This window comes from Aptenodytes forsteri, unplaced genomic scaffold (genome assembly GCF_000699145.1).
Source record: "Aptenodytes forsteri isolate BGI_AS27 unplaced genomic scaffold, ASM69914v1 Scaffold289, whole genome shotgun sequence".
NCBI classification, from domain to species: Eukaryota; Metazoa; Chordata; class Aves; order Sphenisciformes; family Spheniscidae; genus Aptenodytes; species Aptenodytes forsteri.
In genome coordinates, this window is record NW_008795025.1 from 1,722,469 (window position 1) to 1,737,348 (window position 14,880).

Sequence of the window (14,880 nt, forward strand, 5' to 3'; positions counted from 1 at the left end):
CTTGGATTGATCTCATTTTTATGAGCCGAATGATCTGAAGTAATATAGGCTATTAGTCTGTAAACCCACAGATACCTAAAGGCTACTAAGTGTTCCAGAAGGAACACCTTCTGGAAATAGAAAAAATATAAACAGTATGCAACTCATAAATATTACCTACATGGAAATATGGATGTTACATATAAATGGATGGAAATGGATGTATAAATGAGTGTGTGATGTTATAGAAATGTAGATTCAGAAGTAGTAAGAAGCTTGCTTTATTTCCAATATTCCCTGATATACATTTATACACTTTTAAGTAGATCTTTCGATTAATATTTCCTTTAATTTGCAAGTTAACAATTGTACATGGTCGTAAAAGTGGCAAATACGCTATTAAAACACTGTAGGTTAAGCGTAAGTGAGCTAAGGTCAAATAGATAAGGAATTGCACGTTATAACCAAATGAGATCTGAAAGTGTCTATTAAGAAACGCGATGGTGAAGTATAATGCAGGATACGGTAATGCTTGTCAGAAAAAGTAATGAAAACAAGACTGAGCATTGTTATCTGTATTCTGTTCAGTAATACCTGTAAGTATCCAGATTAGAGAGAGTACTGCAGTGCATGCAATGTTTTCTTCAATCTTGCTTTCTAGCTGTGATAATTAAGTACAAGCAGTGAGCAGTAGTATCCAAAAAAGCCAATATCCACTTAAATAAGTCCGAAGTCAATAAGCAACTTTAAGAAGTTTACATTTTAATCTACATCAGCTGTATATTGTAGGAGTTCAAGAATTCCTGAAATAGTAGGATTGTTTTAATAGTCTAGTATATATTTATAATACTCAAAAAGGAAAAAAACATTTTCACCTAATAGCTATAACTAGATTTTATAAAGTTCCATAGCCTGCATAGTATAAAACTAATTTGGATTTTCTTTCAAACTGATTTTCATTGATTTAAATGAAGATAAGATATTTGATTTATAGCTTCCTTTTATGAGTCAATGAGAACTAAATTCAATCTATCTGGTACTTCTCTCTTGTCTCCCATCCTTTATCTTGTTTTATTTCTTCTTGGTCCTCTCCCTTTCACCACCTCTTTTTGTCTTCATTTCTGTCCCTTCTGTTTAATTCTGTTTCCTCTTTCCTGCTTTAGATTTTTCTCTGTCCTGTATTTCAGTCCCTGCTTGCTGCGCATTGTCTGTGGACTCTTTTGCACAGTGAGAGCCTGATAAAACTTTTTTCCCATTTTGCTGTTGACCAGCCTGTTGTAATGACATCTGTAAAGTACTCGATGTCATTTAACCACAGGTTGGAGCCTCTTCTTCACCTCAGGCAAATATACATATAATGAAGCAACAAAATTTTATGAGAAGTATTTTGTCTGGAAAGCGAAGAGGAAGAAAAAGGGGGAGGAAAAGCTAAGTCAAGGTTACCCCTTCACTTGTAACCTTGTCTCTGTATGTTATCCTTCATTATACAGCAAAAACGTGCTTGCATTTGCACAGCTCTGGGGGATGCCTTTGCAGATAGCAGCTTAACTTGATCTGTCTTGATGTATGAGGAGTCATTTTTGTTAGCAGTTTTGAGAAGGCCTCAGAAATCCCAAGTACCTTCTTTTCCAGCCAGACCTGCTGAGCCCCGTGGGAGGTACCTTTTGTGTCTTTCCAGTTTTCTGTCATACTTGACTACAGGATACCCGTTTTGTTACTTCTTCTGCCAGTACCTTTTTAGGTGTTCTTGGAGGTGAAAAGTATATGGTGACAAGGAAGTTACTAAGTCAGTTTGATTTTTCTGGGTTTTTTTGTAGGTGGGTTTTGGGTTTTGACAGACTTTGCAGTAGAACTTGTTGTGTGAGAATCGTCTGTGTAAGCAACCTTATTTAAAAAATGGGGAAGTGATTTTCTTTGTGTTAAACGTAATGATCTAGTAACATGGTAAACAAACCCTCCACATTATAAAATTGTGTTTAATTGATGGTGACCCTTGAAAAGTATTGTAAGAAAATACACTTGACTTCAGTCCAGCTGTGGGTTTTTTCTTGAGGTAGGGGTGTTTAAATGTCACCAATTTAGCTTTACTTAAATATTACATGGTTGCTGGCTTTTAATGTAGACCTTAACATAACTGAATAATTTAACTGAGCCATGTTATGACTGCAAATGTGTGGAAGGTGCTTCTGTAGCATTAAAAAGAAGTGCTGTCTCATGGTATTTTTTCAGTAGTATCCTTTATATGAAGGGATTAACATCTCTTTGTGGTTTGTTTTCATTTTATCATTATAACTTTGTTTTATTCTTCCATGCCTGAGGGTTTATACTGAACTGAGTTAATTGCATCTTATGATGATGAAAGTAGCTGTTTTCCTGTGTCTCATGGTTATTCCTTGTTTCTTATGGGATGAGAGATCATCGATTTTCCTCTTTGTGTTGCTCATTGGCATAAATGTCAGAGGTGCCAAGAAGGGCAGTGTTGGTTCGCTTAGAATTAGCATATTTAAACAGATTCACTTTTGTTTTGTCACGGAGAGTGTATGCATAGACATTGACAGAAATTTTGTTTGTGTGTTACATCTCAAAATGAAGGGATTCAGTAAGAGATCGTTGTGAAACAACAATACTATCTGTAAACTCAGATAACCTCCCCATCATAATCAGAATAATTGGAATAACTAAACTTAATCATTAAATAAGAGGTGGACATAGGCTCCCTTGGTTTCTTCCAAGGAGAGTGAACAGCTGAGGTATCCCTGAAATCTGCTTATTCCTATACAGTGCCTGTATAAAGTGCTTGAGAAATGTTCAGATACACTAAAAAGTAGTATATAGAAAACTGATAACATTTGAAACTAAGTTAGGATGATTTTTGTGCGCTGTGCTGTCTTTGCATTGTCTGGTCTTTATTGTTATGACCCATATGTGACCAGATAAAGACTTTCTAATGTCAGTACTGTATTGATCTGAATCTTAGGAGACACTGAATCTAAAGTGAATTTCAGTTTTCAAACAATAGGAATAAACTAGATCAATATACAAAGGCAAAAATTGAGCTTCTTTTGATGATTCACACACAGCCCCATAGGTCCCAATTACATGCAGAGCTCTATAGCATGGCCCTTCCTTTGTCGTATGCAGTGGTTACGCTGCTGTCTCTCAGCTGGGAAGAGAGGGACTTCAGGGCTTATGCTGAATTAAGAAATCTCTGTAGCCTGAAAATGCTGGTTTTGCTTGAGAATGAGAGAAACAGACAGAATGAGCTAGTTGACATGCTAGGTTCTAGCACCCTAGAAACTGACTGTCTGGAATGCAGCTTTGCAGAAAAGGACCTGAGAGTCTGGAGGACACCAAGTTGAACATGAGACAGCCTTGGGCCCTTGCTGCATAGAAGGCCAATGGTATCATCTTCCTGCATTAGGAGGAGGGTTGCCAGCAGCTTGAGGGAGGTGATCCTTCCCCTCTGCTCAGCACTGGTGAGGCCACACCTGGAGTACTGGGTCTAGTTCTGGGCTCCCCAGTATGAGAGAGACATGGACATGCTGCAGAGGTCCAGCAAAGGGCCAATGAGAAGGTGAAGGGACTGGAGCATCTCTCCTATGAGGAAAGGCTGAGAGAGCTGGGGCTGTTCAGCCTGGAGCAGAGAAGGCTCAGGGGGGATCTTATCAATGTGTATAAATACCTGAAAGGAGACTGTAAAGAAGACAGAGCCAGGCTCTTCTCAGTGGTGCTCAGTGACAGAAGCAGAGGCAACAGACACACAGGAGGCTCCGTCTGAACACAAGGAGAAACTTTTTTACTGTGAGGGTGACTGAGCACTGGCACAGGTTGCCCAGGGAGGTTGTGGAGTCTTCACCCTTAGAGACATTCAAAAGCTGTCTGGAGGTGGTCCTGGGCAACCAGCTGTAGGTAGTCCTGCTTGAGCAGGCAGGTTGGGCCAGATGATCTCCAGAGGTCCATTCCCACCTCAAACATTTGTGATTCTCTTCCTTCCAGTATTTTTCCTCATTAGTTCATCTAAAATTGTATTAAAGACTTCCTAGTAATAAGCTCAGATATTGACAACTCATTATCAGCCTAGGCAGCATCTGCTTAAACCTACTTTTAGCTATATGTAGTACTGTTAGAGGAGGTGAAAGTCCCTTTGTGCTGCATTCCCTCTCCTTGTAACTGGGAGAAGATTTGAGGAAAGGGTTAAAGGAGATCTGTAGTCTCCCCGTATCAGCATCTCTAAATTGCTTATGTCTACAGTTCATCTTGCAGCAAATTCCAGAGCTGCACTCGCAGTATGTGCCACCTGTAGTGACAGTGGCTGCTCAGCAGAGACCTTGGATGACTGCAGTTTCAGCAGCTGTCTTCAATGTCTCATACACTCTGAAGGATCAGCAGTGAGGAAATGTACATAGTGTTGTCCAAATTGTTGATGAATAGAACTTTTTTCATAAATTTTCTTTAAAAACAGCAAGAAAATAGAATGATACACAAGCCTTATATAACTTTTCCTTTTAGTACAATATTGTGCCACCTCCATAATTACTTCTATGTTAGGTATAAAAATGCTTGACACACATTAATTGTGTATTTGTGGGTATTATCACTCTAGATTTACAAATGAATGGCTTGATGCTCAGAAATAATACGCACTACTCAGTATATCCACAATTGAGTTAGGTTCTGACAGAGCCAGGAATGAAAACCATGTGCTTGTATTTCAGTCCTTTTCCGTAACCGTCCGGCTAGCCTTCATCTTCTGCAATGCACTGTTTCCTGAGGCTGGAGTAAAGACTCTTAAGATCTTGTTGAAAAGTGATTCTGATCTTACATGCTCCCAAAGAGCCAGAGTCTTTGGTTTTGTAGTCTTATGTCAAGGCTGAGTGATACAAAGGGCTGTCAAGTCAGCAAAACCACCAGAGCTGGGATTTCTTATATAAAGAATAGAGAAGATTACTTTATAATGGTCTTGTTGATCTTAATAGTTCTGGAAGATGAGTGGTTCAAAAAAGTATGTACTTTCAAATAACAGGGTGCTTTCACAGTAAAGAAAACGTAAAGGCGGTGTTGTCATAGCAAGTATAAAAATGAAAGCATCCAGGATATCAAATGATTGCTTGAATTATGTAGCTGTTGTCAGGAAGCGCATCTGGGAGGTAACCAAGTTGGTATTTTTTACTTACTGTAAATATTACAGCTGACCATAGGTCTTGCTGAAATGTTTCTGTCTGGATTATTGGAAGAACTCCATTGTTTAAGAAAATGAGGAACAGACGTTTCCTTTTTGAAGAAATATTCTGTGCACTTCAACAACTACAAGCTTAAGAAGCTTTTTAAAATCAATGTATTGGCAAATCTTTATCTGTATAGTGCTTCAAGGCATTTCCTCCTTGTTAAAAATCAGCATCGCTGAACCCGATAAACTTTCTTGATAGTACAGCGTTTTGTCTTTTTATTAACATTTTGCCAGCAGCAAGCAATACAGATGCTAAAGGTTAGGGTGTGCTAGGAGGCCCTACGTAGCTATGAATTTTTTTATAATTCTTTCTTAGACCTGGAGTCACTCAGCTTGCAAAGGAAAAGTCAAGCAACTCTGGAAAGCAACACTTTCTTTAAAATCTTAAATGGACGAGTTACATTGATTGTGTCATCTTTTGATTGCCAAAAGTAGGTTTAATTTCAGAATTTGTAAAAATGTGTTGAAAGAAATACTGACTAGACAGACGTCTACTTGGTCAGTGACACTGCAGGAAACTTATCTTTTAAGACCTAGGTTTTTAGAAAAGTTTGCTTTTTAAAGACTTTTTTTGCAGTAACTATATTTTTCTTTTTTTATGCTTCTTGTAGTGAAGATTTCTAGGCACTTGTTTAAAATGTAAGTAAGTTTTGTAGCACCATCAATTAAGGTAGATAAATAGGAGTCAAGGATTCAAATATGCCACCTTTTCCATTTTCTGGAAACAGTTTCGCATAAGTTTTCCACAGCCATCTGATATTGGTGCATTTAAGTATTGTTTGTTAGAAGCAGGCCTTACCTTTCCAGTTGCTTCTGGAAATTACCCAGTGAGTTGGTGGTAGAGTCAGAAATATCTGAATTTAAAATTACAGATTAATCATGAACATTTTTTCCAACGTTTACAAGTGCAGTTGTGTCTCTAACAGAGGAGACATAATCAGAAACCTAATCTAAAAATCAGCAAACCAGAAGGAACTTGAACAAAATTAACTTGCTACATGGAAAAATCTGTGCGTTACGTTTTTACTTGTCTGTTAATGAGATAGTGCCTATACACATTTCAGAGAAAAAAGGTGAAATGATGACGAGTAAGCTGGATAAGATGCCTTTTACTTGGTCTAATATATCTTCATGTTCTCTGGAGACGCCAACCTTCCTAAGTAATAGCTATTAAAAACAAGAGCAAACCTAAGACAAAACTCAGTGCTTAAAAAATTATCTCCAACCTTTGAAAAAAGAATGCTGGATATCGTATCTGCTAAAGATCGTGTGACCCAAATAAAGCCCCAAACATAATAAAATGGAAATTGAAATACTGTGATATCCACAAACATATGTGTGTGGCCCTTCATGCCAACTATACATCATATGGAAAAAAAAAACCCCTAAACCCCATCTGCTAGTGTACAGAGCGCCTTCTCTCTTGTGGGAGATCAGGGAGCTTTCAAGATAGGTGTTTAAAAGTAACTCTGAATTCACAGCGTACCATGCTAATGGCAAAAAAATGAGCCTGGTGCATTCAAAAGTTGATCTCTTGCCCAGTAGCACAAAAAGTGTTTTTCTTTTGACAACATCTTTAAGAAAGGATATGGCAGAGTAAGGAGAATAAATTATCTATCAGTAGCATACAAGGGAGGGAGGGTGTACAGAATAGGAGAGGGAGAAGGAGAACAAAACATGATGATAGTAAAGGTCACAGAAATTTTTTGTTTTCCAGAACAAGAGATCGTATGCGGAATTGATCATTTTGTGTCTGATCTAGTTTTGCTGTGATTTTTTACAGAAAAATGTCATCTGCTCTGTTGCTGATTGATGGCTCAACCCTGTTAAGATCTGGGCTGTTTCTGCCTTACCTCTGTGATGGCTACAGTATCACTTTCTTTTTTATAGCTACATACAGCATAATATTTATATAGGTATCTTTATTATTTGAGTACTACCTTTTTCTTCTGTGCAGTCTTTAAGAATCTTGGAGTTGTCATTCTTTGTGGTCCAAGTCTCTGCCTTGTCCAGCATCTTGTAGCTGAAAACTATCAGCACCAGCTTCTGGGAGGGTTAAAAACCTCATGCTGGGCAGTGAGTCAGTGTGTCCTCATCAGGTCTCCTCCTCCTCCCAAGTAGTTTTAAGATTGACTGAAGTATTGAAAGAAATACAGTGACAGCCTTTGAGAATGAGCATCGTTCTCCATTTCCTTGGCACTCGTATGGATGATCATATAAATAATAGAATAGTTCATGCTGAGCTAATGACCAATCCAATCCCAGTGGTACTGTGTCTAAAAGGATTAGGGTCCCTGCCCGCAAGCTTTTTAACAATTAGAGACTTTAGTATTTAGAAGTGATTGGTAGTTTTGCGTTCCTAGTCTAAAAAGGGTCACGTTGTAGATGCTTTTCTGAGGATCCTCTCTTGGGAATTCCTCAAAATTTGAGGCATGAGCAGCTGCCCACTACCTTGTCAAACACAGCTTGAGAAGAATAGGAGATAATTTGATAAAAGAAGATGTGTACTTCCTTGGACAGGGCTATATTAGTAATGCAAAATATTGTGCTGATAAGAGAAGAGAGCCTTTGACACTAAATTTAGTTCCAGGCTTGACCACCAGAAGCCCAGGACTGCTCAGATTTGAACTATTGATTTGGCCCCATGTCCAATAGGACTGTTGTTTCTTTCTGCTTATAGAAAGAGGTTTTGCCCAAGCAGCAATAAATACAGCTGAGAGTGAGCCAGAATTTGCAAAGTTCAGCTGACCAGTGTATTTACTGAACTAACCTAAATATTATGTTCACTTTAAATATCTTGATATGTAACTGTTAAAAAAAAGTCTCTAAAGAATAATACCCTGCTTTTTTTCTCAGTTTCTATTTCTGTTAATTAGTACTCTTTGAGTATTATATGCTCTCAGCTGAATAAAAGCTGTGATGATGATTGAAAGAAAATCTATTTATAGAAAAAAGCTGAATTACAAGGTATATATTACAAAAATGCTACAGAAGAACTGAGCATAAGCAAACATCTTTTATTCAATGTTTTTAAAAGGAAGAGCTATTGATTTTTTTTTTTTTTTTCCAAATACTGATTGGTAGGGAGCCTGGGATTTTCTTGGATCACACATTCTACTTGGAGGGTTATAATGTGTATGGAAAATGATGAGAGGAGAGGGGTTGATGGTGTGTATGTACATATGCTGGCACAACGTGATGTCAGGTTTCACTGAAGGCATGAGTTTGGGAGGACGTCATTAATAACGAGGGGCAAAGCTACATGCCAGTTACGCAGATTTTTTCAAACCCATACTGACTGATCTCATCTATTTTGTGTATTTTGTATTTGCTGCCTATTTCTGATTGTGTTTTAGAGAATTTAAAGTTATTATTCATATTCCCTTGTGCACATGTGTGAACCTGTACAGGACCCCAAAGAACTTTAAGGAACAAAATAAGCAATATGCAAAAAATCTGTTCCTTCAGCAAAATGCTTAGGGCACTGAAACCTAATATGTTTTTTTTCATAATGTCTAATAATGTGCACTTGGCAAGTCAATATTTAATTTTACACCTTTTCAGGATTAAGAGGCATGGATTTATTGAGGGTACCTCTAACTCCCACTATCAGCAGGTGGTGTGTTTCCACACAGTCTCTGGCTAAACCAGAGTGATGAACACCTGCAGCAGCCTGGGAGTTTTTGCTTTCCATACAACGTGTAGAAAAGTTTCAGTATCTAATCCTGAAGGAGCACGAAACACCCGATTTCCAGGGCATGGTAGTTTTAGATGTTGAAAGCCTGTTTTGAATCCCCCCCCCGCCCTTTCTTACTTTCCTTGGTACTTTGGATTCTGGCTATTTTTAGCTAGTGAAGAGATGAAGCATGGGTGGGACAATTTGATGCAAAATCAGCTGTTTGAACCTCACCAGAGATGCAGACCTTTTAAATGGGTCCACTCAGGTGAACTTGTACTGAGTCTCCAGCACATACAAATCATGTTGTTTTTGCATGTAAATGTATGTGATAAAACCAAACTTGAAGGAGATAAGATTAGAGATAAGACTTTGGAAGTTAAGAAGTACAGTATGAAAATTGCCTACTCATATGCATAATGATATATTCTTGATCACACACAGTTCTGAGGTTTTGGGTGTCTTCTTCCCAGGATCTCTGCCTTGTTGTATACAGAAGGAATAGTACTTCTCTAATGAGCAGCTTTTTTGTTTTGTTTTTTTTTGTTTTCTCCCCCATTATTATTTTTCATTGCATAACCCTGTGCCTTACTATATACCATTCAGATCAGGATTTGAGGATGAAGTTATTATTTTCCTCTTTGGCATTTCTGTAGGACTCATCACTACAGTATTTCAGTGCTTCAGATGTTAATTGATTTTCATGACACCCTGCTGAGATGGGGAATTATTATCAACCAGGGAAATAGAGCACAAGGAGATTGAGGTCAGAAGTACTGCTCAGTTTGAATGCCAGGTTTGAGACATCTGTGACCCTTTTTTTGGTTTGGGGTTTTGTTGGTTTGTTGGGTTTTTTAGGGTTTTTTTGTATTCACATAAAACTCTTTAGTTCCTTTAATTGCAACTGTAAGTAGTTCTGCATTTCTCCATGTTGAGTCGACAGCTGTAACAGAGGCTGCTGTATAGTAAGGAAAACTCAGGTGACCACTCATGGAATTTTTTGTGTAAGTGATGTGCCTGGTTTCAGGTAAGGACTTTTGGGCAGAAGTGGGGAAAGGATCTGAGTCTTAACACAACATTGAGATGTTATGACCCAAGAGATTTTTCTTTCTTTATTACATTCTTCTGGCTCATACTATATCCTCCAATTCTTGTGACAAAGGAAGCAAGGCTCTATCTACAGGAGTCTCTTCTACTCCCTAACTGTAATTCATCAGGAGAATGGGTACACTCAGGATGACAAATGAGCAGAGGTTCTTTCTGGAGTGTCTGTGAAATGTTCTTAATTAAAAAATAATTCCTGATGGACGTGCTAAAGATTGCCCTATATTTCTTAATTTTGAGTGCCTATGTACCCTTAATTTTCTTTTAACATTTATTTAATATAAATAGTTTTCTGTTCTCTTCTGTATTTCTATGTCGGTCTGCCTTCTGGCATCAAATGTCCACATTCAGCAGCATCTTAATAGTTTAAAATGGCAGCAATATCAAGGAGTTAGTATCCCAGTACAGTTGCTTCACAGTTGCAGAAGTTTAGCTATTTTAAAAGTGAGACGACTCAGAGCAGAGAGCTTGCTCAGTAGAATGTCAGCTGTCATATAGTTGACATATGAAGATAATTCTTTTCCTCAGTAGAATATTGTTTCTCTGAGTTGGCAGCACAGAAATGATTATTAGAAGCGAGAAAGATCATTAAAACTCTGAATGCTTTGATAGCCATCTCACCTTAGCTTTTTTTCATAAGAAATTAACTAATCATGACTTTCGGAAGAATAAAAATCCTCTGAAAACCTGAATTAGGATAACCGTAAACTCATCTGCTGTGGTACTCCTGAGAACAGTGCTATCAACAAATTCTATCTGGAAAAAGATGGAAACTTAATCAAAATATTTTTTATATATTTTAAGAAGTAATTCTACATTGATATTCACTCTAGACTCATTTCTTGTTTCTCTTAGATTATGGGTTTATCATATTTCAGATGGATGTTGTTTTTTGAGAAGGAGTTAATTCTCCTGTCTTTCAGCTTAAATTTTATTTTGGGTCCATTTAATTGTTTTCCTCTAGTTTTTTAGAAGCATCTGTTGTTAATGCTGAATGAAGACTGCTTCAGGCTCCTTTTAACTCAGTAAAAGTGAATTTGTATTTGGGCCTTTACACAAATATTTTTTGGTCCTACCTTGGACATCTACCTTGTCAACTTCTGTGTGCTCAATTATATGTTGGCCTCTCAGTTCAAGAAAAGACAGAAATAGAGGGAAGTCAAACACAATCTCCCTACTTGACAGAAAAGCGATGTATGTGCTGGATGTAGTTGCCTTCCTGTAACTTTCTTTAAAATGTCTGGATCTTTTAAAATCTGTGCTGAAGGATTAACGTAACACATTTTTCTAATGGACTCGGTAACTGTGCTGTACTGGTAGATCTTAAATGCTGTTTAAGGCATTTCGTCACAATGTATCTAAGTTGTCAGATCGATCTGGGAGGACAACTGCAATTATTTAGCCTTGCTTGTGTTTGAAAGCCATGTAGATGAAAATACTTCTTAAAGAAGTCTGATTAAAGAACGGCTTATTATTAAGTTTTTATTATTAATCTGTGTTTTGTTGCATGTGATGTAGACTGTGTGGTTAGTTTTGGTCACTAATAGTTGCATGATACTTACATATCCTGAAAAACATGATGGTAACCTGGTGAAAGCACAAAAGTGTGTTTATTTTCTCCAGCAGTGCCAGTTAGCATAATAAAAACATCACCTCTTTTTGTAAGCTTTCTTTTCTTAGCACATAACAATATGCCTGGTATTTTACAAAACACAGATTGTGTTACTGTCTTATACTAAAGATGTTAGTGTCAAGCAAAGGGAAAGCAACAGTTGAGATCACTGAAAATTAGGGCATCGTAAATGGGTAAATTAATGTTGGCAAAAATTCAGAGAAGCTGTGGACTTTAGGGAGAGGTTTGAGAGAGAAGGAAAAGGAAGACTTCTGTGTGCAAGAACTGGAAGATTGTGCTAAGTGCAGAGAGGGTTGTGGAGGAAAGATGAAGCCATAGTTTAATGTGGAGTGTTGAGAGAATCAAAGGAAATCAGAAGACAGATGAGAATAGAGGAAAATCAGATTTAAAAAAAAAATTTTTTTTTTTTTCACTTATCTGTGATACTCAAACGAGTGTTGTTAGAAAACATTTAAATTTGAAGTGACATTTATGCTTGTTGCGACTATAGCTATTTTCTTAGCTGCCATTGAAGTGAATGGAGAAATACAATGATGGGTTTTCATTTTTGAGGTACCCTGATACAGCCCAGGGTGATGTCTTTGCGTGTATCGGTTATGGATGGGCCCAAAAGGAAACGGTAGTTGGGAATTGCTGTGGACTTCTGGCTAAGTCCCCACAGGCAGCTGCATTATGATATAGCATAGTCTCACCATAGAGGCTTTAGGTATGGGATTAGGAAACCACCTAAATTTGGGAGATTACCTGGTTGCTGACTCCAGCAAGTGTAAAGAAGCTTTTTTATGGAGAGTCCTGGATTACAGACTGCAATCTGAGGGTTTAGAAGCTTTTCTATAACAGAGATATTTTGTTTTCAAGGTAAAAGTATTTATAACGGCTTTATTTTCTAAGTCACAGGTGAGGATTCTGTTGTTTTTTCCTTTAGGATTACAAAGGTAATAGGGAAAAGCACTGTTTGATATTTACCGACCTAAAGGTACTATCTCATATGGAGGGTAACTGGAACCTGAAGATAATTGATTAACTGTTGTAGTTCCAGCTTTGACATTTTGATACCACTTTTTCATACACACAGTGGTATTTCTCGGGTCTGATTGCAATGATTTCCATCTTTTTATAGAAATGCAGTATTGTAAACAATTATTTCTTTATCTACAGAGCTAGGTATGTCTAGGGAACAACTCAGTTGCCTAAACGTGGGCATTTGGTGTCATTTTAGCTGTCTTTGGATATGCAGATCAGCCACATGGAGCTTGCAGAGATGATGCAGCACTTACAGCAGACTTGTATCCTTCTGCAGTAGCAGCTGCTTACCAGGCAAGATTATCTTTGGGCTTCTAAAATGGCATTTGACACAAATGTTTAGGCACCTGAACTCGTCCCTGGTTGCTAGTGAATGTAAAAATGTAATTTAGTTGGAGATGGTAGCGGAGAAAGATATGGGTTTTATCTTAAAGTACAACATTTTCTGGTACTTCTTCTGTTTTTGTTCTTTTAAAGACCACTTAATGGTAAACTTTGAACATTTTTAAGTAATAGTTCTAATTTGTAATTAACACTTTTTATGGTAGATTGATACACATTTTAATACCTTTGAGCTTGCAAGAGAGAGACAGTCTAATTTTCTTTTCTTTTTTTACTCCAAGAGAAATACAGTAAGCGTATGTTCTGTGGCAAAAATGCACCTACAATTAAATAACTAGTCATTTCCTGTGAGTGTTAAAGTTGAATTGTAAGCCTGAAGGACAGAAAACATGCCACGTTGCTCTTGTTAAACTGTCAAATTATTACTGCATACGCGACTAGAGGATTTTCAGTTTCTTCTCAAAGCATTTTTAGAGGATGAGTCAGTAAAGCAGTTATCTAATGTATCCACGTTGACTGCACATAGAATTTTATATTCTGTTATGCTTAATTACACTGTTACTGGGCTAATACTTCAGGATTTTTCTCTCTTTTTTACAGGAGTCTGCTCAAGAGAGTGTCATTACACGAGATATTCATCGTACGTTTCCAGCACATGATTATTTCAAAGATACAGAAGGAGACGGTCAGGAATCTCTATACAAAATCTGTAAGGTACAGTCAGTACTATGCATTTTAAAGTGTGTTCCGTATTTTGCTATGACTGTATTTTGCCCTGCTAACCCTGTTCTGATCCAAGTCACTAATCAATAAGATTTTAAAGCTTTATTTAGATTGCATGTGGAGAGTGTAATGTTTCTGCAGTACTAGATATCCTGGAGTACTTTTTATAACCTTGCGTTTCGTGTCTCCTAAGACATATATGAGAAGAGCGAGGCTCAAGCTAGCTTTACTAATGGGTAGTTTCATATCAGAGGTCCGCTTCAGTAGAAGCGTGGTGTAGTAGAACTTTTTTTGCTCTGCTAGTAGAGAGGTTTGCAGAGGAGGAGAAACCCTCAGAGCAAGCTCTGCTATGAGGTTAAGCAACAATATCTCTAGACAATTATCTAAAGAACAAGTTAGCTGACCTTTCCACAAGCAATGTGTATGTATAGCTTTTCACTCATAGCTCTCAGATCACCTCTGATCACCTCTGATCAAAGAAAGATCTAATTTTTTCCAATTTGCACATGGGGAAGTTCAGGTACTAAATGAACAGATTTTTCCAGCTTGTACAGACAGACTTTTGTTGCTCAGGAGAGATCCAGAAGGTAGAATATTGCAGCTAGATAGGGAGTTGTCTGGCTGTCAGTTGCAGATTTTATTGTGTTTCTGGTAGGCATTTTTTGTTTTACTTTTTTTTTTCTAGAATAAATAATTGCAATAGACAAACCCATTTCCACTTCCCTTCCTTTTCCTTGTTACTCTGTTTCCAGTTCCAGTTGATTAATAGACAGAAATGACGGAGTTGTCATAACAAGCAGAAAAGAGTGTCCTGCCTTTGGGGTATAATGATACATATTCCTGTTCTCCAGATAAGTTCTATGATGATACAGACTCCTATTATTTGGACGACTGTTAAATATAGCTGCTTAGGTTACATATATTGAAGTTCATTGTCATGAGTTAACCCTTGTTAAAAAAAAAAAGTAAAAAATAAAGGAGCAGAAAGAACTTTGAACCAATTATATTGATTTCTCACTAATCTTGGAGGGGTCTAGATGGCTACAAGAAAACTGTTCCTGTGCCAATCTTTGAAAAGAATAACTAGGACAATGCAGCAGGTAATTGGCTTGTCAGTTTGATATCAGTTAAGTTAAAAAATAAGGAGCAGAAAGAACTTTGAACCAATTATAT

The 14,880-nt window shown here is 37.4% G+C and overlaps 1 protein-coding gene across 1 annotated transcript in view; it reads left to right on the forward strand.

The window, feature by feature from the left end:
• The window catches only part of RABGAP1L (RAB GTPase activating protein 1 like), a 239,104-nt gene that overhangs the window by 107,233 nt on the left and 116,991 nt on the right, over positions 1-14,880 (forward strand). Inside the window, 1 exon segment of the mRNA XM_009275856.2 lies at positions 13,585-13,698. Coding sequence (XP_009274131.1) covers positions 13,585-13,698 — 114 coding nt within the window.